General features: G+C 53.1%; 5 protein-coding genes across 5 annotated transcripts; 4 read left to right on the top strand and 1 right to left on the bottom strand.

The window, feature by feature from the left end:
- The first annotated feature begins 10,210 nt into the window (after nucleotides 1–10,210).
- On the top strand, nucleotides 10,211–11,236 carry LOC138278610 (histone H1-like). The gene has a single exon (XM_069219263.1). The coding sequence runs from the start codon at nucleotides 10,297–10,299 to the stop codon at nucleotides 10,999–11,001; it is 705 nt and encodes a 234-aa protein (XP_069075364.1). The 5' UTR covers nucleotides 10,211–10,296; the 3' UTR covers nucleotides 11,002–11,236.
- Nucleotides 11,237–11,586: 350 nt separating this feature from the next.
- LOC138278611 (histone H3) lies at nucleotides 11,587–13,310 on the top strand. Its single transcript, XM_069219264.1, has one exon. The coding sequence runs from the start codon at nucleotides 11,761–11,763 to the stop codon at nucleotides 12,169–12,171; it is 411 nt and encodes a 136-aa protein (XP_069075365.1). The 5' UTR covers nucleotides 11,587–11,760; the 3' UTR covers nucleotides 12,172–13,310.
- LOC138278613 (histone H2B 1.2-like) lies at nucleotides 12,838–13,269 on the bottom strand. Its single transcript, XM_069219266.1, has one exon. It carries the CDS (start codon nucleotides 13,267–13,269, stop codon nucleotides 12,889–12,891), a length of 381 nt encoding a protein of 126 aa, XP_069075367.1. The 3' UTR covers nucleotides 12,838–12,888.
- A 136-nt stretch (nucleotides 13,311–13,446) lies between the features above and the next one.
- LOC138278612 (histone H2A type 2-C) lies at nucleotides 13,447–14,084 on the top strand. Its single transcript, XM_069219265.1, has one exon. It carries the CDS (start codon nucleotides 13,613–13,615, stop codon nucleotides 14,009–14,011), a length of 399 nt encoding a protein of 132 aa, XP_069075366.1. The 5' UTR covers nucleotides 13,447–13,612; the 3' UTR covers nucleotides 14,012–14,084.
- A 132-nt stretch (nucleotides 14,085–14,216) lies between these two features.
- Nucleotides 14,217–15,131, top strand: LOC138278614 (histone H4). The gene has a single exon (XM_069219267.1). The coding sequence runs from the start codon at nucleotides 14,764–14,766 to the stop codon at nucleotides 15,073–15,075; it is 312 nt and encodes a 103-aa protein (XP_069075368.1). The 5' UTR covers nucleotides 14,217–14,763; the 3' UTR covers nucleotides 15,076–15,131.
- The last annotated feature ends 4,774 nt before the right edge of the window (nucleotides 15,132–19,905 follow it).

The raw sequence follows: 19,905 nt of genomic DNA, 5'->3' as shown, positions 1-19,905 counted from the left end.
CGCACACAAGCACCCTCACAGTGCAAGCACTGGGCCTGCAATGTCCCTGGCCCATTCGCAACCTCCAGGCAGCTGTTTTCGACATTAGGCTCCAAGGGGGCAAAGTCACTCCTTCTACCCAGGGCTGCGGAGCTCCAAGTAGGGTAAGATTCCAGGTTTTCCCCCTGGATGGAAGTGGGAAAAAAAAGAACACTTTACGTGCTTCAAAACTGTACACAATCACCCTCACAGTGTCAGCACTGGGCCTGCAATGTCCCTGGCCCATTTGCAACCTTCCAGGCAGCTATTTTACACATTATGAGTGTTTCAGCTCCAAGGGGGCAAAGTCACTCCTTCTACCCAGGGCTGCGGAGCTCCAAGTAGGGTAAGATTCCAGGTTTTCCCCCTGGATGGAAGTGGAAAAAAAAGAACACTTTACGTGCTTCAAAGAGGTACACAAGCACCCTCACAGTGTCAGCACTGCGCCTGCAATGTCCCTGGCCCATTTGCAACCTCCAGGCAGCTGTTTTCGACATTAGGCTCCAAGGGGGCAAAGTCACTCCTTCTACCCAGGGCTACGGAGCTCCAAGTAGGGTAAGATTCCAGGTTTTCCCCCTGGATGGAAGTGGAGAAAAAAGAACACTTTACGTGCTTCAAAACTGTACACAAGCACCCTCACAGTGTCAGCACTGGGCCTGCAATGTCCCTGGGCCATTTGCAACCTTCCAGGCAGCTATTTTACACATTATGGGTGTTTCAGCTCCAAGGGGGCAAAGTCACTCCTTCTACCCAGGGCTACGGAGCTCCAAGTAGGGTTAGATTCCAGGTTTTCCCCCGGATGGAAGTGGAAAAAAAAGAACACTTTACGTGCTTTAAAACCGCACACAAGCACCCTCACAGTGCCAGCACTGAGCCTGCAATGTCCCTGGCCCATTTGCAACCTTCCAGGCTGCTATTTTACTCATTATGAGTGTTTCAGCTCCAAGGGGGCAAAGTCACTCCTTCTACCCAGGGCTACGGAGCTCCAAGTAGGGTTAGATTCCAGGTTTTCCCACTGGATGGAAGTGGAAAAAAAAGAACACTTTACGTGCTTCAAAACTGTACACAAGCACCCTCACAGTGTCAGCACTGGGCCTGCAATGTCCCTGGCCCATTTGCAACCTCCAGGCAGCTGTTTTCGACATTAGGCTCCAAGGGGGCAAAGTCACTCCTTCTACCCAGGGCTACGGAGCTCCAAGTAGGGTAAGATTCCAGGTTTTCCCCCTGGATGGAAGTGGGAAAAAAAAGAACACTTTACGTGCTTTAAAACCGCACACAAGCACCCTCACAGTGCAAGCACTGGGCCTGCAATGTCCCTGGCCCATTTGCAAGCTCCAGGCAGCTGTTTGCGACATTAGGCTCCAAGGGGGCAAAGTCACTCCTTCTACCCAGGGCTACGGAGCTCCAAGTAGGGTAAGATTCCAGGTTTTCCCCCTGGATGGAAGTGGAGAAAAAAGAACACTTTACGTGCTTCAAAACTGTACACAAGCACCCTCACAGTGTCAGCACTGGGCCTGCAATGTCCCTGGCCCATTTGCAACCTCCAGGCAGCTGTTTTCGACATTAGGCTCCAAGGGGGCAAAGTCACTCCTTCTACCCTGGGCTACGGAGCTCCAAGTAGGGTAAGATTCCAGGTTTTCCCCCTGGATGGAAGTGGGAAAAAAAAAGAACACTTTACGTGCTTTAAAACCGCACACAAGCACCCTCACAGTGCAAGCACTGGGCCTGCAATGTCCCTGGCCCATTTGCAAGCTCCAGGCAGCTGTTTTCGACATTAGGCTCCAAGGGGGCAAAGTCACTCCTTCTACCCAGGGCTACGGAGCTCCAAGTAGGGTAAGATTCCAGGTTTTCCCCCTGGATGGAAGTGGAGAAAAAAGAACACTTTACGTGCTTCAAAGAGGTACACAAGCACCATCACAGTGTCAGCACTGGGCCTGCAGTGTCCCTGGGCCCATTTGCAACCTTCCAGGCAGCTATTTTACACATTATGAGTGTTTCAGCTCCAAGGGGGCAAAGTCACTCCTTCTACCCAGGGCTACGGAGCTCCAAGTAGGGTAAGATTCCAGGTTTTCCCCCTGGATGGAAGTGGGAAAAAAAAAAGAACACTTACGTGCTTTAAAAACCGCACACAAGCACCCTCACAGTGCAAGCACTGGGCCTGCAATGTCCCTGGCCCATTTGCAACCTCCAGGCAGCTGTTTTCGACATTAGGCTCCAAGGGGGCAAAGTCACTCCTTCTACCCAGGGCTACGGAGCTCCAAGTAGGGTAAGATTCCAGGTTTTTCCCCTGGATGGAAGTGGAAAAAAAAGAACACTTTACGTGCTTTTAAACTGTACACAAGCACCCTCACAGTGCCAGCAGTGAGCCTGCAATGTCCCTAGCCCATTTGCAACCTTCCAGGCTGCTATTTTACACATTATGAGTGTTTCAGCTCCAAGGGGGCAAAGTCACTCCTTCTACCCAGGGCTGCGGAGCTCCAAGTAGGGTAAGATTCCAGGTTTTCCCCTGGATGGAAGTGGGAAAAAAAAGAACACTTTACGTGCTTTAAAACCGCACACAAGCACCCTCACAGTGCCAGCAGTGAGCCTGTAATGTCCCTGGCCCATTTGCAACCTTCCAGGCTGCTTTTTTATACATTATGGGTGTTTCAGCTCCAAGGGGGCAAAGTCACTCCTTCTACCCAGGGCTGCGGAGCTCCAAGTAGGGTAAGATTCCAGGTTTTACCCCTGGATGGAAGTGGAAAAAAAAGAACACTTTACGTGCTTCAAAACCGTACACAAGCACCCTCACAGTGTCAGCACTGGGCTTGCAATGTCCCTGGCCCATTTGCAACCTTCCAGGCAGCTATTTTACACATTATGAGTGTTTCAGCTCCAAGGGGGCAAAGTCACTCCTTCTACCCAGGCTACGGAGCTCCAAGTAGGGTTAGATTCCAGGTTTTCCCCCTTGATGGAAGTGGAAAAAAAAGAACATGTACGTGCTTCAAAACTGAACACAAGCACCCTCACAGTGTCAGCACTGGGCCTGCAATGTCCCTGGTTCATTTGTAACCATCCAGGCAGCTAATTTACACATTATGAGTGTTTCAGCTCCAAGGGGGCAAAGTCACTCCTTCTACCCAGGGCTGCGGAGCTCCAAGTAGGGTAAGATTCCAGGTTTTACCCCTGGATGGATGTGGGGAAAAAAAGAACACTTTACGTGCTTTAAAACCGCACACAAGCACCCTCACAGTGCCAGCAGTGAGCCTGCAATGTCCCTGGCCCATTTGCAACCTTCCAGGCTGCTATTTTACACATTATGAGTGTTTCAGCTCCAAGGGGGCAAAGTCACTCCTTCTACCCAGGGCTACGGAGCTCCAAGTAGGGTAAGATTCCAGGTTTTCCCCCTGGATGGAAGTGGGAAAAAAAAGAACACTTTAAGTGCATTAAAACCGCACACTAGCACCCTCACAGTGCCAGCACTGGGCCTGCAATGTCCCTGGCCCATTTGCAACCTTCCAGGCAGCTATTTTACACATTATGAGTGTTTCAGCTCCAAGGGGGCAAAGTCACTCCTTCTACCAGGGCTACGGAGCTCCAAGTAGGGTAAGATTCCAGGTTTTCCCCCTGGATGGGAAGTGGAGAAAATAGAACACTTTACGTGCTTCAAACTGTACACAAGCACCCTCACAGTGTCAGCACTGGGCCCTGCAATGTCCCTGGGCCATTTGCAACCTTCCAGGCAGCTATTTTACACATTATGGGTGTTTCAGCTCCAAGGGGGCAAAGTCACTCCTTCTACCCAGGGCTACGGAGCTCCAAGTAGGGTAAGATTCCAGGTTTTCCCCCTGGATGGAAGTGGAAAAAAAGAACACTTTACGTGCTTTTAAAACTGTACACAAGCACCCTCACAGTGTCAGCACTGGGCCTGCAATGTCCCTGGGCCATTTGCTACCTTCCAGGCAGCTATTTTACACATTATGGGTGTTCAGCTCCAAGGGGTAAAAGTCACTCCTTCTACCCAGGGCTACGGAGCTCCAAGTAGGGTAAGATTCCAGGTTTTACCCCTGGATGGAAGTGGAAAAAAAAAGAACACTTTACGTGCTTTTAAACTGTAACACAAGCACCCTCACAGTGTCAGCACTGGGGCCTGCAATGTCCCTGGCCCATTTGCAAGCTCCAGGCAGCTGTTTTCGACATTAGGCTCCAAGGGGAAAAGTCACTCCTTCTACCCAGGGCTACGGAGCTCCAAGTAGGGTAAGATTCCAGGTTTTCCCCCTGGATGGAAGTGGGGGAAAAAAAAGAACACTTTACGTTCTTTAAAACCGCACATAAGCACCCTCACAGGGCAAGCACTGGGCCTGCAATGTCCCTGGCCCATTTGCAACCTCCAGGCAGCTGTTTTCGACATTAGGCTCCAAGGGGGCAAAGTCACTACTTCTACCCAGGGCTACGGAGCTCCAAGTAGGGTAAGATTCCAGGTTTTCCCCCTGGATGGAAGTGGAGAAAAAAGAACACTTTACGTGCTTTTAAACTGTACACAAGCACCCTCACAGTGCCAGCAGTGAGCCTGCAATGTCCCCTGGCCCATTTGCAACCTTCCAGGCTGCTATTTACACATTATGAGTGTTTCAGCTCCAAGGGGGCAAAGTCACTCCTTCTACCCAGGGCTACGTAGCTCCAAGTCGGGTAAGATTCCAGGTTTTCCCCCTGGATGGAAGTGGGAAAAAAAAGAACATCTTTACGTGCTTTAAAACCGCACACAAGCACCCTCACAGTGCAAGCACTGGGCCTGCAATGTCCCTGGCCCATTTGCAAGCTCCAGGCAGCTGTTTTCGACATTAGGCTCCAAGGGGGAAAAGTCACTCCTTCTACCCAGGGCTACGGAGCTCCAAGTAGGGTAAGATTCCAGGTTTTCCCCTGGATGGAAGTGGAGAAAAAAGAACACTTTACGTACTTCAAACTGTACACAAGCACCCTCACAGTGTCAGCACTGGGCCTGCAATGTCCCTGGGCCATTTGCAACCTTCCAGGCAGCTATTTTACACATTATGGGTGTTCAGCTCCAAGGGGGCAAAGTCACTCCTTCTACCCAGGGCTACGGAGCTCCAAGTCGGGTAAGATTCAGGTTTCCCCCCTGGATGGAAGTGGGGGAAAAAAAAAGAACACTTTACGTGCTTTAAAACAGCACACAAGCACCCTCACAGTGCCAGCACTGGGCCTGCAATGTCCCTGGCCCATTTGCAACCTCCAGGCAGCTGTTTTCGACATTAGGCTCCAAGGGGGCAAAGTCACTCCTTCTACCCAGGGCTACGGTGCTCCAAGTAGGTTAAGATTCCAGGTTTTCCCCCTGGATGGAAGTGGGGAAAAAAAGAACACTTTACGTGCTTTAAAACCGCACACAAGCACCCTCACACTGCCAGCACTGGGCCTGCAATGTCCCTGGCCCATTTGCAACCTTCCAGGCAGCTATTTTACACATTATGGGTGTTTCAGCTCCAAGGGGGCAAAGTCACTCCTTCTACCCAGGGCTACGGAGCACCAAGTAGGGTAAGATTCCAGGTTTTCCCCCTGGATGGAAGTGGAGAAAAAAGAACACTTTACGTGCTTCAAAACTGTGCACAAGCACCCTCACAGTGCCAGCACTGGGCCTGCAATGTCCCTGGCCCATTTGCAACCTCCAGGCAGCTGTTTTCGACATTAGGCTCCAAGGGGGCAAAGTCACTCCTTCTACCCAGGGCTACGGAGCTCCAAGTTGGGTAAGATTCCAGGTTTTCCCCCTGGATGGAAGTGGAGAAAAAAGAACACTTTACGTGCTTCAAAACTGTACACAAGCACCCTCACAGTGTCAGCACTGGGCCTGCAATGTCCCTCGGCCATTTGCAACCTTCCAGGCAGCTATTTTACACATTATGGGTGTTTTCAGCTCCAAGGGGGCAAAGTCACTCCTTCTACCCAGGGCTACGGAGCACCAAGTAGGGTAAGATTCCAGGTTTTCCCCCTGGATGGAAGTGGAGAAAAAAGAACACTTTACGTGCTTCAAAACTGTGCACAAGCACCCTCACAGTGTCAGCACTGGGCCTGCAATGTCCCTGGCCCATTTGCAACCTTCCAGGAAGCTATTTTACACATTATGGGTGTTTCAGTTCCAAGGGGGCAAAGTCACTCCTTCTACCCAGGGCTACGGAGCTCCAAGTAGGGTAAGATTCCAGGTTTTCCCCCTGGATGGAAGTGGGAAAAAAAAGAACACTTTACGTGCTTTAAAACCGCACACAAGCACCTTCACAGTGCCAGCACTGAGCCTGCAATGTCCCTGTCCCATTTGCGACCTTCCAGGCTGCTATTTTACACATTATGAGTGTTTCAGCTCCAATGGGGCAAATCAACTCCTTCTACCCAGGGCTACGGAGCTCCAAGTAGGGTAAGATTCCAGGTTTTCCCCCTGGATGGAAGTGGAGAAAAAAGAACACTTTACGTGCTTCAAAACTGTACACAAGCACCCTCACAGTGTCAGCACTGGGCCTGCAATGTCCCTGGGCCATTTGCAACCTTCCAGGCAGCTATTTTACACATTATGAGTGTTTCAGCTCCAAGGGGGCAAAGTCACTCCTTCTACCCGGGGCTACGGAGCTCCAAGTAGGGTAAGATTCCAGGTTTAACCCCGGGATGGAAGTGAAAAATAAAAGAACACTTTACATGATTCAAAACGGTACACAAGCACCCTCACAGTGTCAGCACTGGGCCTGCAATGTCCCTGGCCCATTTGCAACCTCCAGGCAGCTGTTTTCGACATTAGGCTCCAAGGGGGCAAAGTCACTCCTTCTACCCAGGGCTACGGAGCTCCAAGTAGGGTAAGATTCCAGGTTTTCCCCCTGGATGGAAGTGGGAAAAAAAAGAACACTTTACGTGCTTTAAAACGGTACACAAGCACCCTCACAGCGTCAGCACTGGGCCTGCAATGTCCCTGGCCCATTTGCAACCTTCCAGGCAGCTATTTTACACATTATGGGTGTTTCAGCTCCAAGGGGGCAAAGCCACTCCTTCTACCCAGGGCTACGGAGCTCCAAGTAGGGTAAGATTCCAGGTTTTCCCCCTGGATGGAAGTGGAGAAAAAAGAACTCTTTACGTGCTTCAAAACTGTACACAAGCACCCTCACAGTGTCAGCACTGGGCCTGCAATGTCCCTGGGCCATTTGCTACCTTCCAGGCAGCTATTTTACACATTATGGGTGTTTCAGCTCCAAGGGGGCAAAGTCACTCCTTCTACCCAGGGCTACGGAGCTCCAAGTAGTGTAAGATTCCAGGTTTTCCCCCTGGATGGAAGTGGAAAAAAAAGAACACTTTACGTGCTTCAAAACGGTACACAAGCACCCTCACAGTGTCAGCACTGGGCCTGCAATGTCCCTGGCCCATTTGCAAGCTCCAGGCAGCTGTTTTCGACATTAGGCTCCAAGGGGGAAAAGTCACTCCTTCTACCCAGGGCTACGGAGCTCCAAGTAGGGTAAGATTCCAGGTTTTCCCCCTGGATGGAAGTGGGGAAAAAAAAGAACACTTTACGTGCTTTAAAACCGCACATAAGCACCCTCACAGTGCAAGCACTGGGCCTGCAATGTCCCTGGCCCATTTGCAACCTCCAGGCAGCTGTTTTCGACATTAGGCTCCAAGGGGCAAAGTCACTACTTCTACCCAGGGCTACGGAGCTCCAAGTAAGGTAAGATTCCAGGTTTTCCCCCTGGATGGAAGTGGAGAAAAAAGAACACTTTACGTGCTTTTAAACTGTACACAAGCACCCTCACAGTGCCAGCAGTGAGCCTGCAATGTCCCTGGCCCATTTGCAACCTTCCAGGCTGCTATTTTACACATTATGAGTGTTTCAGCTCCAAGGGGGCAAAGTCACTCCTTCTACCCAGGGCTACGGAGCTCCAAGTAGGGTAAGATTCCAGGTTTTCCCCCTGGATGGAAGTGGACAAAAAAGAACACTTTACGTGCTTTTAAACTGTACACAAGCACCCTCACAGTGCCAGCAGTGAGCCTGCAATGTCCCTGGCCCATTTGCAACCTTCCAGGCTGCTATTTTACACATTATGAGTGTTTCAGCTCCAAGGGGGCAAAGTCACTCCTTCTACCCAGGGCTACGGAGCTCCAAGTCGGGTAAGATTCCAGGTTTTCCCCCTGGATGGAAGTGGGGAAAAAAAAGAACACTTTACGTGCTTTAAAACAGCACACAAGCACCCTCACAGTGCCAGCACTGGGCCTGCAATGTCCCTGGCCCATTTGCAACCTTCCAGGCAGCTATTTTACACATTATGGGTGTTTCAGCTCCAAGGGGGAAAAGTCACTCCTTCTACCCAGGGCTGCGGAGCTCCAAGTAGGGTAAGATTCCAGGTTTTCCCCCTTGATGGAAGTGGAAACAAAAGAACATGTTACGTGCTTCAAAACTGTACACAAGCACCCTCACAGTGTCAGCACTGGGCCTGCAATGTCCCTGGGCCATTTGCAACCTTCCAGGCAGCTATTTTACACATTATGAGTGTTTCAGCTCCAAGGGGGCAAAGTCACTCCTTCTACCCAGGGCTACGGAGCTCCAAGTAGGGTAAGATTCCAGGTTTTCCCCCTGGATGGAAGTGGAAAAAAAGAACACTTTACGTGCTTCAAAGAGGTACACAAGCACCCTCACAGTGTCAGCACTGGGCCTGCAATGTCCCTGGCCCATTTGCAACCTCCAGGCAGCTGTTTTCGACATTAGGCTCCAAGGGGGCAAAGTCACTCCTTCTACCCAGGGCTACGGAGCTCCAAGTAGGGTAAGATTCCAGGTTTTGCCCCTGGATGGAAGTGGGAAAAAAAAGAACACTTTACGTGCTTTTAAACTGTACACAAGCACCATCACAGTGTCAGCACTGGGCCTGCAATATCCCTGGCTCATTTGCAACCTTCCAGGCAGCTATTTTACAGATTATGAGTGTTTCAGCTTCAAGGGGGCAAAGTCACTCCTTCTACCCAGGGCTACGGAGCTCCAAGTAGGGTAAGATTCCAGGTTTTACCCCTGGATGGAAGTGGAAAAAAAAGAACACTTTACGTGCTTCAAAACGGTACACAGGCACCCTCAAAGTGTCAGCACTGGGCCTGCAATGTCCCTGGCCCATTTGCAACCTTCCAGGCAGCTATTTTACACATTATGAGTGTTTCAGCTCCAAGGGGGCAAAGTCACTCCTTCTACCCAGGGCTACGGAGCTCCAAGTAGGGTAAGATTCCAGGTTTTCCCCCTGGATGGAAGTGGAGAAAAAAGAACACTTTAAGTGCTTCATAACTGTACACAAGCACCCTCACAGTGTCAGCACTGGGCCTGCAATGTCCCTGGGCCATTTGAAACCTTCCAGGCAGCTATTTTACACATTATGGGTGTTTCAGCTCCAAGGGGGCAAAGTCACTCCTTCTACCCAGGGCTACGGAGCTCCAAGTAGGGTAAGATTCCAGGTTCTCCCCCTGGATGGAAGTGGAAAAAAAAAGAACACTTTATGTGCTTCAAAACTGTACACAAGCACCCTCACAGCGTCAGCACTGGGCCTGCAATGTCCCTGGTCCATTTGTAACCTTCCAGGCAGCTAATTTACACATTATGAGTGTTTCAGCTCCAAGGGGGCAAAGTCACTCCTTCTACCCAGGGCTACGGAGCTCCAAGTCGGGTAAGATTCCAGGTTTTCTCCCTTGTATGCAGGTGAACAAAATAATAGTTTACATGGCTAAATAAGGTAGGCAGGCACCTTCACAGTATCAGCGGTGTGCATTCAGTGAGTTTGGCCCGTTTCTATCCTCCTGGCTCCTGTTTCCCCTCTCGCTGGGCACACGAAGGCTTGTGTTATTTCTGCAGTTTATAAAACGTTGTTTCACGGGTGCCAAGAACCCCATTGTGGTGCCCCACGAGTCATTCGGTACAGAAGCACGCTCCGATTGATATGCTATCTTTTCTGACCACAAACGTTAAGACTGTGTAGGTGAAAATGGGCTCGGGGACAAAGTTTTCTGACACAAAGGCATCAGCCATCGGAGGAGTGTGGAGTCTACCAGCTGACTAAAAGCCGGTGGCAGCGCGCTGAAACGAGAGGAGTGCACGCACAGGAAAGGGATGAAGTTGGGCTTCTTTTGATGTATAAATGAAAGCCCAGTTCTAACTTTTACTGTTTTAAAACATAGATAATCTGATGAGAGGAAACACAAAAGCCAGCTCGGAGCAGAGAGCCGAGTGTGCCGCGAACAGCCTCCCCTCCTGGGGACCAATCAGGAGGTGGCTCCTCCCTATATATGCGCGGAGCTCCGGCGGGAGGGACATTTCTGGTCTGTGCTAGCGCCTCGACTCTCTGTACCATGGCTGAAACCGCTCCAGCTGCCGCGGCCCCTCCCGCTGAAGTAGCCCCCAAGAAGAAGGCGAAGAAGGCGGCGGGGCCTTCTAAGGCCAAGAAGCCCGCGGGACCCAGCGTCGCCGAGCTCATCCTGAAGGCGGTCACCGCCTCTGCCGAGAGGAAGGGGGTCTCCCTGGCGGCGCTGAAGAAGGTGCTGAGCGCCGACGGCTACGATGTGGACAAGAACAAGAGCCGCGTCAAGGCCGCCCTCAAGGGCCTGGTCAGCAAGGGCGCCCTGGCCCAGCTGAAGGGCACCGGCGCCTCCGGCTCCTTCAAGGTGAACAAGAAGCAGCTGGAGGGCAAGAAGGCGGCCAAGAAACCAGCGGCCAAGAAACCAGCGGCCAAGAAAGCCGCCCCGGCCGCCAAGAAGCCCAAGAAGGCCCCCGCGGGGGTGAAGAAGAGCCCGAAGAAGGCCAAGAAGCCGGCGGCGGCCAAGAGCCCCAAGAAGCCCAAAGCTGCCCCGGCCAAGAAGGCTGCCAAGAGTCCCGCGAAAGCAAAGGCGGCCAAGCCCAAGGCAGCCAAGAAAAGCCCCGCCAAGGTGGTGAAACCCAAGGCGGCCAAACCCAAAGCAGCCAAGCCCAAAAAGGCAGCGCCCAAGAAGAAGTAAGGGCTCCTGCCAGACACTGCGAACACAAGGGCTCTTTTAAGAGCCACCCACCCGGTCTAGAAGAGAGCCTGTTCACCCCCCAGCCCCGCGCACGCCGTGCCCCGCTCCCCAGCCATAAACGGCACCGTGAAATCCCGGCGCGCCTCTCCGCGCTCGAGCGCCGCGTGTGATCTTGGGCGGATGCTCGCACGGAGGTTATTATAACTCCTTGATAGTTTTAAGGCTAACTATACGTGTGGGAGGTACTAGACCTCGGTGGATGACACATTCGGGTGATTACGTGTGTGCTTAGCCGCAAACACTATGTCCGAGGCGGACTGGGAATAGTGTCTGCTTGAAGCAGACGAGTGTGCGCCTTAAATCCGTAGGAGGTAACGGCGTGTGCCAGGGTGACCAAAGGGGCTATAACACCGTGGGCTTGTCCCCCGCAGGTGACCGAGACGGGGAGGGGGTGACTGGTGGGGCGGCAGCTAGCCGGGGGGGCAAGGGGGAGAAGACCTGCCCAAAACGCGGGCTTTTTCGGCTCGGGGTACATGAACCAATCGGGGGGCTGCTTTCCATTTTGACCACATTTCATTGGCTATAGACAGCCACGAGCCGCCTCTTCAGTGAGTAACCAATCCTTGCTATTTCCAAACTTGGGCCCGTGGTTTCAACCAATCAGAGCAGCCCTCCGTCTCCCAGGGCATAAATAGGCCTCTGTGCGAGGCAGGCCCCATTCCTTCTCGCACGCCGCGCAGAGAAAGCTCCGTCTTCGCCATGGCCCGCACCAAGCAGACCGCCCGCAAGTCCACCGGAGGGAAGGCGCCTCGCAAGCAGCTGGCCACCAAGGCTGCCCGCAAGAGCGCGCCTGCCACCGGAGGAGTCAAGAAGCCTCACCGCTACAGGCCCGGGACCGTGGCTCTCCGCGAGATCCGCCGCTACCAGAAGTCCACCGAGCTGCTCATCCGCAAGCTGCCCTTCCAGCGCCTGGTGCGGGAGATCGCGCAGGACTTCAAGACCGACCTGCGCTTCCAGAGCTCGGCCGTCATGGCCCTGCAGGAGGCCAGCGAGGCCTACCTGGTCGGGCTCTTTGAGGACACCAACTTGTGCGCCATCCACGCCAAGAGGGTCACCATCATGCCCAAGGACATTCAGCTGGCCCGTCGTATCCGCGGCGAGAGGGCCTAAGGACCGACCCTAACCGACACCACATATACCACAAGGGCTCTTCTAAGAGCCACCACCTTGTCACGTAGGAGCTGTTCATATCCGTGTGTTGTACACGGGGGGAGGCGGGGGCGAAAGGAAGGTGTTGGTAGGCACCGGTACTCATTAACTCATACCGGCACTCGGAAAGCAGAGCGCCTCCTTTTCATATGATAAAGTGCTTTGTTTGGCAGACGGGTTGTGCAGCGACCGGCACCTCGCAAGCCGGGGCTGTGTGGTGTCTGTGCTACTTTTAAACCCCCGGTAATCTTGTCCGGCTTCAGCAGAGGGAGCGCCTGCTCGGGGGCGACTTGTAGCCGCTCTCGTCTCCCTTGGTTTTTAAGTACGAACGGAACGTGCCCCGTGCAAACTTTACACACTTCTCCCCTAACGTGGAAAGCAATAGCGGGACCGTCCGTGCGGGTCAAACGCTATTACATTACAGCGCTTAGTGACACTTTATCCCCAACAAAGCCTGTTCACATAGACGTTTTATTAGGAAGGGCGCTCTGCTCTACCGTCCCTCGCTCTGCTGCAGGCCCCGTCAGAGCGGGACCTAATGCGCACCACACTACGCTTCATTCATAAGACACGCTAAGGGTACCTCTTCACCGATAATATCCGCACAGCAGCTCTTAGAGGAAAAAGTGTTGGCCCTTAAAAGAGCCCTTGTGTTAATTGGAGATGTGCCTCGAAGCCTTACTTGGCGCTAGTGTACTTGGTGACGGCCTTGGTGCCCTCGGACACGGCGTGCTTGGCCAGCTCTCCGGGGAGCAGCAGGCGCACGGCGGTCTGGATCTCCCGGGAGGTGATGGTGCGCCGCTGGTTGTAGTGAGCCAGGCGGGAAGCCTCCCCGGCGATGCGCTCAAAGATGTCGTTGACGAAGGAGTTCATGATGCCCATGGCCTTGGAGGAGATGCCGGTGTCGGGGTGCACCTGCTTCATCACTTTGTAAATGTAGATAGCGTAGCTCTCCTTCCTGGTCCTCTTGCGCTTCTTGCCGTCCTTCTTGGGCGGCTTGGACAGCGCTTTCTTGGAGCCCTTCTTGGGAGCCGGCGCGGACTTGGCTGGTTCAGGCATGATCGACACTGGGCAGGCGCTCGCTGTGCAATCAGGAGAAATGCGGAAGCTGCGCCCGGGCTGCTGTACTTATAGGCTGGGCGTGTAAAGCAGCTGCTTGTTCCATTCTCCGTTCCCATTGGTAGGCACAACCGGCACCCCCTCCGTCCTCATCTTAATACGCGCCTTTCACTTCTGTAATTCTGATTGGTGGAGTAGGTTATTCCTTCCTCCAATGTGGGCCTCAGAGCTTAGCGGGCAACCAATCAGAGACGACCCGAAGTCTTTATATGACCGGGGTCCGGAGCACGCAGGGATAGTCTCTCTGTCTTCTTAGCCCGAGAACCTACAGCAGCTGCTCGCCATGTCTGGACGCGGAAAGCAAGGAGGCAAGGCCCGCGCTAAGGCCAAGACACGCTCTTCCAGAGCCGGACTGCAGTTCCCTGTGGGCCGTGTGCACAGGCTGCTCCGAAAGGGAAGCTACGCCGAGCGGGTCGGCGCCGGTGCCCCCGTCTATCTGGCTGCAGTCCTGGAGTACCTGACGGCCGAGATCCTCGAGCTGGCCGGCAACGCGGCCCGGGACAACAAGAAGACCCGCATCATCCCCAGGCACCTCCAGCTCGCCATCCGCAACGACGAGGAGCTCAACAAGCTGCTGGGCAGAGTCACCATCGCCCAGGGAGGCGTCCTGCCAAACATCCAGGCCGTGCTGCTGCCCAAGAAAACCGAGAGCCACAAGGCTGGGGGCAAAGCAAGCAAGTGAAGCGCCGCAGCCTCCCTGACGAACCACCGTATAAATACATTATAAACACAAGGGCTCTTTTCAGGGCCGCACACAGATTCCATCAAAGAGCTTATCCCTTCTAAGTCTCACTTTTGCCGGCTTCTTTAAATTCAGCGCTCGCACCTTCGCCTCACCGGGCGGCGTGTCCGACCCTCCGGCGATGCACGTTAATAATGTTAACACAGCCGCTAAGGCTACCTTGCGGTCCATACTTTTTATTTATGTTTATACATATATATTTTTCAGTTTGCGGGCACGCCGCTACCGGGCGCGGGGTGTGAACGTGTGCATGTTGTGGCTGCACGCACGCAGCGCGGTGGCGCCGGGGAGGGCTTCGGTGCGCTGGCCCCATTGAGACATTTGAGAGCGGTCGGAGGGGGACCCAGGGTTAGGGTTGCTTCAGGCCGGAACAACCAGCGAGGGGCTGGGGTGCTTTGCACCGTTCCGTTTGCGTGGCCTGAACGCCGGTGGCGTGTGAGGAGGGAAGAGCAGAAGCTGCGGAGCCCGCCCGCCCGCAGGCGAGCCCAGGACAAAGGGGCGCTGGGAGCCCGCGCTTTTTCAAACGGCAGCGGCCGCTCGGGGCCCGCTCTCTGCAGAGGGCGGGCCGGGCAGCGGCTCTCCCGCCTCTCGGCCTCACACGTCAGAGGCTCCCTCGCCGGTCCGCAGCTGCTCCATATAAGCAGCCGTTCTCGGGCTGCTGCTCGTATTTCTGCTTCGACCGAGAAGAGAGCATGTCTGGACGCGGCAAAGGAGGAAAGGGGCTCGGCAAAGGCGGTGCCAAGAGGCACAGGAAGGTGCTCCGCGACAACATCCAGGGCATCACCAAGCCCGCCATTCGCCGCCTGGCTCGCCGCGGCGGTGTCAAGCGCATCTCCGGCCTCATCTACGAGGAGACCCGCGGTGTGCTGAAGGTTTTCCTGGAGAACGTCATCCGGGACGCCGTCACCTATACCGAGCACGCCAAGAGAAAGACCGTCACCGCCATGGATGTGGTGTACGCCCTGAAGCGCCAGGGACGTACTCTCTACGGATTTGGCGGTTAAACACCACTCGCCGAGAACGCACAAAAAAACAACCTAAAGGCCCTTCTGAGGGCCGCCCACTGGATCATAACAGAGCTGTGTGTATACGACACCATTTTATTACATTTTCCCTGCCGGGTTGGGCTGCTCTCCAGGCCCATACCCAATTTCTTTACACCTTCCCGTATTTTCGACTATTAAGCCCCCACAGGGTGGGGGCTTACAAATGCGGGTAAAGAACAAAAAGTCGAGTTATCCCGGCCGGCTGGCACTCCGGCCATCTGGTCGCACATCACGCTGAGCCATCTGGTTGCACACGTGGCCGACCAGATGGCCGGAGTGCCAGCCGGCCGGGATAACTCGACTTTTTGTTCCTCACACGCTTTTGTAAGCCCCCAGACTGTGGGGGCTTAATAGTCGAGAATATGTGTACATGTTTCCTTTTTCAGCTCTAAGGGGGCAAAGTCACTCCTTCTACCCAGGGCTGCGGAGCTCCAAGTAGGGTAAGATTCCAGGTTTTCCCCCTGGATGGAAGTGGGAAAAAAAAGAACACTTTACGTGCTTCAAAACTGTACACAATCACCCTCACAGTGTCAGCACTGGGCCTGCAATGTCCCTGGCCCATTTGCAACCTTCCAGGCAGCTGTTTTACACATTATGAGTGTTTCAGCTCCAAGGGGGCAAAGTCACTCCTTCTACCCAGGGCTGCGGAGCTCCAAGTAGGGTAAGATTCCAGGTTTTCCCCCTGGATGGAAGTGGAAAAAAAAGAACACTTTACGTGCTTCAAAACGGTACACAAGCACCCTCACAGTGCAAGCACTGGGCCTGCAATGTCCCTGGCCCATTTGCAACCTCCAGGCAGCTGTTTTCGACATTAGGCTCCAAGGGGGCAAAGTCAGTCCTTCTACCCAGGGCTACGGAGCTCCAAGTAGGGTAAGATTCCAGGTTTTCCCCCTGGATGGAAGTGGAAAAAAAAGAACACTTTACGTGCTTCAAAGAGGTACACAAGCACCCTCACAGTGTCAGCGCTGGGCCTACAATGTCCCTGGCCCTTTTTTAACCTCGTTTAACACATTATGAGTGTTTCAGCTCCACGGGGGTAAAGTCACTCCTTCTACCCAGGGCTACGGAGCTCCAAGTCGTGTAAGATTCCAGGTTTTCCCCCTGGATGGAAGTGGAGAAAAAAGAACACTTTACGTGCTTCAAAACGGTACACAAGCACCCTCACAGCGTCAGCACTGGGCCTGCAATGTCCCTGGGCCATTTGCTACCTTCCAGGCAGCTATTTTACACATTATGGGTGTTTCAGCTTCAAGGGGGCAAAGTCACTCCTTCTACCCAGGGCTACGGAGCTCCAAGTAGGGTAAGATTCCAGGTTTTCCCCCTGGATGGAAGTGGGGAAAAAAAGAACACTTTACGTGCTTTAAAACCGCACACAAGCACCCTCACAGTGCCAGCAGTGAGCCTGCAATGTCCCTGGCCCATTTGCAACCTTCCAGGCTGCTATTTTACACATTATGAGTGTTTCAGCTTCAAGGGGGCAAAGTCACTCCTTCTACCCAGGGCTACGGAGCTCCAAGTAGGGTAAGATTCCAGGTTTCCCCCCTGGATGGAAGTGGAGAAAAAAGAACACTTTACGTGCTTCAAAACTGTACACAAGCACCCTCACAGTGTCAGCACTGGGCCTGCAATGTCCCTGGGCCATTTGCTACCTTCCAGGCAGCTATTTTACACATTATGGGTGTTTCAGCTCCAAGGGGGCAAAGTCACTCCTTCTACCCAGGGCTACGGAGCTCCAAGTAGGGTAAGATTCCAGGTTTTCCCCCTGGATGGAAGTGGAGAAAAAAGAACACTTTACGTGCTTCAAAACGGTACACAAGCACCCTCACAGCGTCAGCACTGGGCCTGCAATGTCCCTGGCCCATTTGCAACCTTCCAGGCAGCTATTTTACACATTATGGGTATTTCAGCTCCAAGGGGGCAAAGTCACTCCTTCTACCCAGGGCTACGGAGCTCCAAGTAGGGTAAGATTCCAGGTTTTCCCCCTGGATGGAAGTGGAGAAAAAAGAACACTTTACGTGGTTCAAAACGGTACACAAGCACCCTCACAGCTTCAGCACTGGGCCTGCAATGTCCCTGGCCCATTTGCAACCTCCAGGCAGCTGTTTTCGACATTAGGCTCCAAGGGGGCAAAGTCACTCCTTCTACCCAGGGCTACGGAGCTCCAAGTAGGGTAAGATTCCAGGTTTTCCCCCTGGATGGAAGTGGAGAAAAAAGAACACTTTACGTGCTTCAAAACTGTACACAAGCACCCTCACAGTGTCAGCACTGGGCCTGCAATGTCCCTGGGCCATTTGCAACCTTCCAGGCAGCTATTTTACACATTATAGGTGTTTCAGCTCCAAGGGGGCAAAGTCACTCCTTCTACCCAGGGCTACGGAGCTCCAAGTAGGGTTAGATTCCAGGTTTTCCCCCGGATGGAAGTGGAAAAAAAAGAACACTTTACGTGCTTTAAAACCGCACACAAGCACCCTCACAGTGCCAGCACTGAGCCTGCAATGTCCCTGGCCCATTTGCAACCTTCCAGGCTGCTATTTTACTCATTATGAGTGTTTCAGCTCCAAGGGGGCAAAGTCACTTCTTCTACCCAGGGCTACGGAGCTCCAAGTAGGGTAAGATTCCAGGTTTTCCCCTTGGATGGAAGTGGAAAAAAAAAAAAGAACACTTTACGTGCTTCAAAATGGAACACAAGCACCCTCACAGTGTCAGCACTGGGCCTGCAATGTCCCTGTCCCATTTGCAACCTTCCAGGCAGCTATTTTACACATTATGAGTGTTTCAGCTTCAAGGGGGCAAAGTCACTCCTTCTACCCAGGGCTGCGGAGCTCCAAGTAGGGTAAGATTCCAGGTTTTCCCCCTGGATGGAAGTGGAGAAAAAAGAACACTTTACGTGCTTCAAAACCGTACACAAGCACCCTCACAGTGTCAGCACTGGGCCTGCAATGTCCCTGTCCCATTTGCAACCTTCCAGGCAGCTATTTTACACATTATGAGTGTTTCAGCTCCAAGGGGGCAAAGTCACTCCTTCTACCCAGGGCTACGGAGCTCCAAGTAGGGTAAGATTCCAGGTTTTCCCCCTGGATGGAAGTGGACAAAAAAGAACACTTTACGTGCTTTTAAACTGTACACAAGCACCCTCACAGTGCCAGCAGTGAGCCTGCAATGTCCCTGGCCCATATGCAACCTTCCAGGCTGCTATTTTACACATTATGGGTGTTTCAGCTCCAAGGGGGCAAAGTCACTCCTTCTACCCAGGGCTACGGAGCTCCAAGTAGGGTAAGATTCCAGGTTTTCCCCCTGGATGGAAGTGGGAAAAAAAAGAACACTTTACGTGCTTTAAAACCGCACACAAGCACCCTCACAGTGCAAGCACTGGGCCTGCAATGTCCCTGGCCCATTTGCAACCTCCAGGCAGCTGTTTTCGACATTAGGCTCCAAGGGGGCAAAGTCAGTCCTTCTACCCAGGGCTACGGAGCTCCAAGTAGGGTAAGATTCCAGGTTTTCCCCCTGGATGGAAGTGGAAAAAAAAGAACACTTTACGTGCTTCAAAGAGGTACACAAGCACCCTCACAGTGTCAGCGCTGGGCCTACAATGTCCCTGGCCCTTTTTTAACCTCGTTTAACACATTATGAGTGTTTCAGCTCCACGGGGGTAAAGTCACTCCTTCTACCCAGGGCTACGGAGCTCCAAGTCGTGTAAGATTCCAGGTTTTCCCCCTGGATGGAAGTGGAGAAAAAAGAACACTTTACGTGCTTCAAAACGGTACACAAGCACCCTCACAGCGTCAGCACTGGGCCTGCAATGTCCCTGGGCCATTTGCTACCTTCCAGGCAGCTATTTTACACATTATGGGTGTTTCAGCTTCAAGGGGGCAAAGTCACTCCTTCTACCCAGGGCTACGGAGCTCCAAGTAGGGTAAGATTCCAGGTTTTCCCCCTGGATGGAAGTGGGGAAAAAAAGAACACTTTACGTGCTTTAAAACCGCACACAAGCACCCTCACAGTGCCAGCAGTGAGCCTGCAATGTCCCTGGCCCATTTGCAACCTTCCAGGCTGCTATTTTACACATTATGAGTGTTTCAGCTTCAAGGGGGCAAAGTCACTCCTTCTACCCAGGGCTACGGAGCTCCAAGTAGGGTAAGATTCCAGGTTTCCCCCCTGGATGGAAGTGGAGAAAAAAGAACACTTTACGTGCTTCAAAACTGTACACAAGCACCCTCACAGTGTCAGCACTGGGCCTGCAATGTCCCTGGGCCATTTGCTACCTTCCAGGCAGCTATTTTACACATTATGGGTGTTTCAGCTCCAAGGGGGCAAAGTCACTCCTTCTACCCAGGGCTACGGAGCTCCAAGTAGGGTAAGATTCCAGGTTTTCCCCCTGGATGGAAGTGGAGAAAAAAGAACACTTTACGTGCTTCAAAACGGTACACAAGCACCCTCACAGCGTCAGCACTGGGCCTGCAATGTCCCTGGCCCATTTGCAACCTTCCAGGCAGCTATTTTACACATTATGGGTATTTCAGCTCCAAGGGGGCAAAGTCACTCCTTCTACCCAGGGCTACGGAGCTCCAAGTAGGGTAAGATTCCAGGTTTTCCCCCTGGATGGAAGTGGAGAAAAAAGAACACTTTACGTGGTTCAAAACGGTACACAAGCACCCTCACAGCTTCAGCACTGGGCCTGCAATGTCCCTGGCCCATTTGCAACCTCCAGGCAGCTGTTTTCGACATTAGGCTCCAAGGGGGCAAAGTCACTCCTTCTACCCAGGGCTACGGAGCTCCAAGTAGGGTAAG

Source organism: Pleurodeles waltl, unplaced genomic scaffold, assembly GCF_031143425.1.
Source record: "Pleurodeles waltl isolate 20211129_DDA unplaced genomic scaffold, aPleWal1.hap1.20221129 scaffold_511, whole genome shotgun sequence".
Classification (NCBI taxonomy): domain Eukaryota; kingdom Metazoa; phylum Chordata; class Amphibia; order Caudata; family Salamandridae; genus Pleurodeles; species Pleurodeles waltl.
This window is presented reverse-complemented; position numbering and strand designations above follow the sequence as displayed.

Bases quoted from the DNA above. Each gene is read 5' to 3' on its own strand.
- LOC138278614 (XM_069219267.1), top strand. From the start codon at position 14,764: ATGTCTGGACGCGGCAAAGGAGGAAAGGGGCTCGGCAAAGGCGGTGCC.
- LOC138278613 (XM_069219266.1), bottom strand. From the start codon at position 13,269: ATGCCTGAACCAGCCAAGTCCGCGCCGGCTCCCAAGAAGGGCTCCAAG.
- LOC138278612 (XM_069219265.1), top strand. From the start codon at position 13,613: ATGTCTGGACGCGGAAAGCAAGGAGGCAAGGCCCGCGCTAAGGCCAAG.
- LOC138278610 (XM_069219263.1), top strand. From the start codon at position 10,297: ATGCGCGGAGCTCCGGCGGGAGGGACATTTCTGGTCTGTGCTAGCGCC.
- LOC138278611 (XM_069219264.1), top strand. From the start codon at position 11,761: ATGGCCCGCACCAAGCAGACCGCCCGCAAGTCCACCGGAGGGAAGGCG.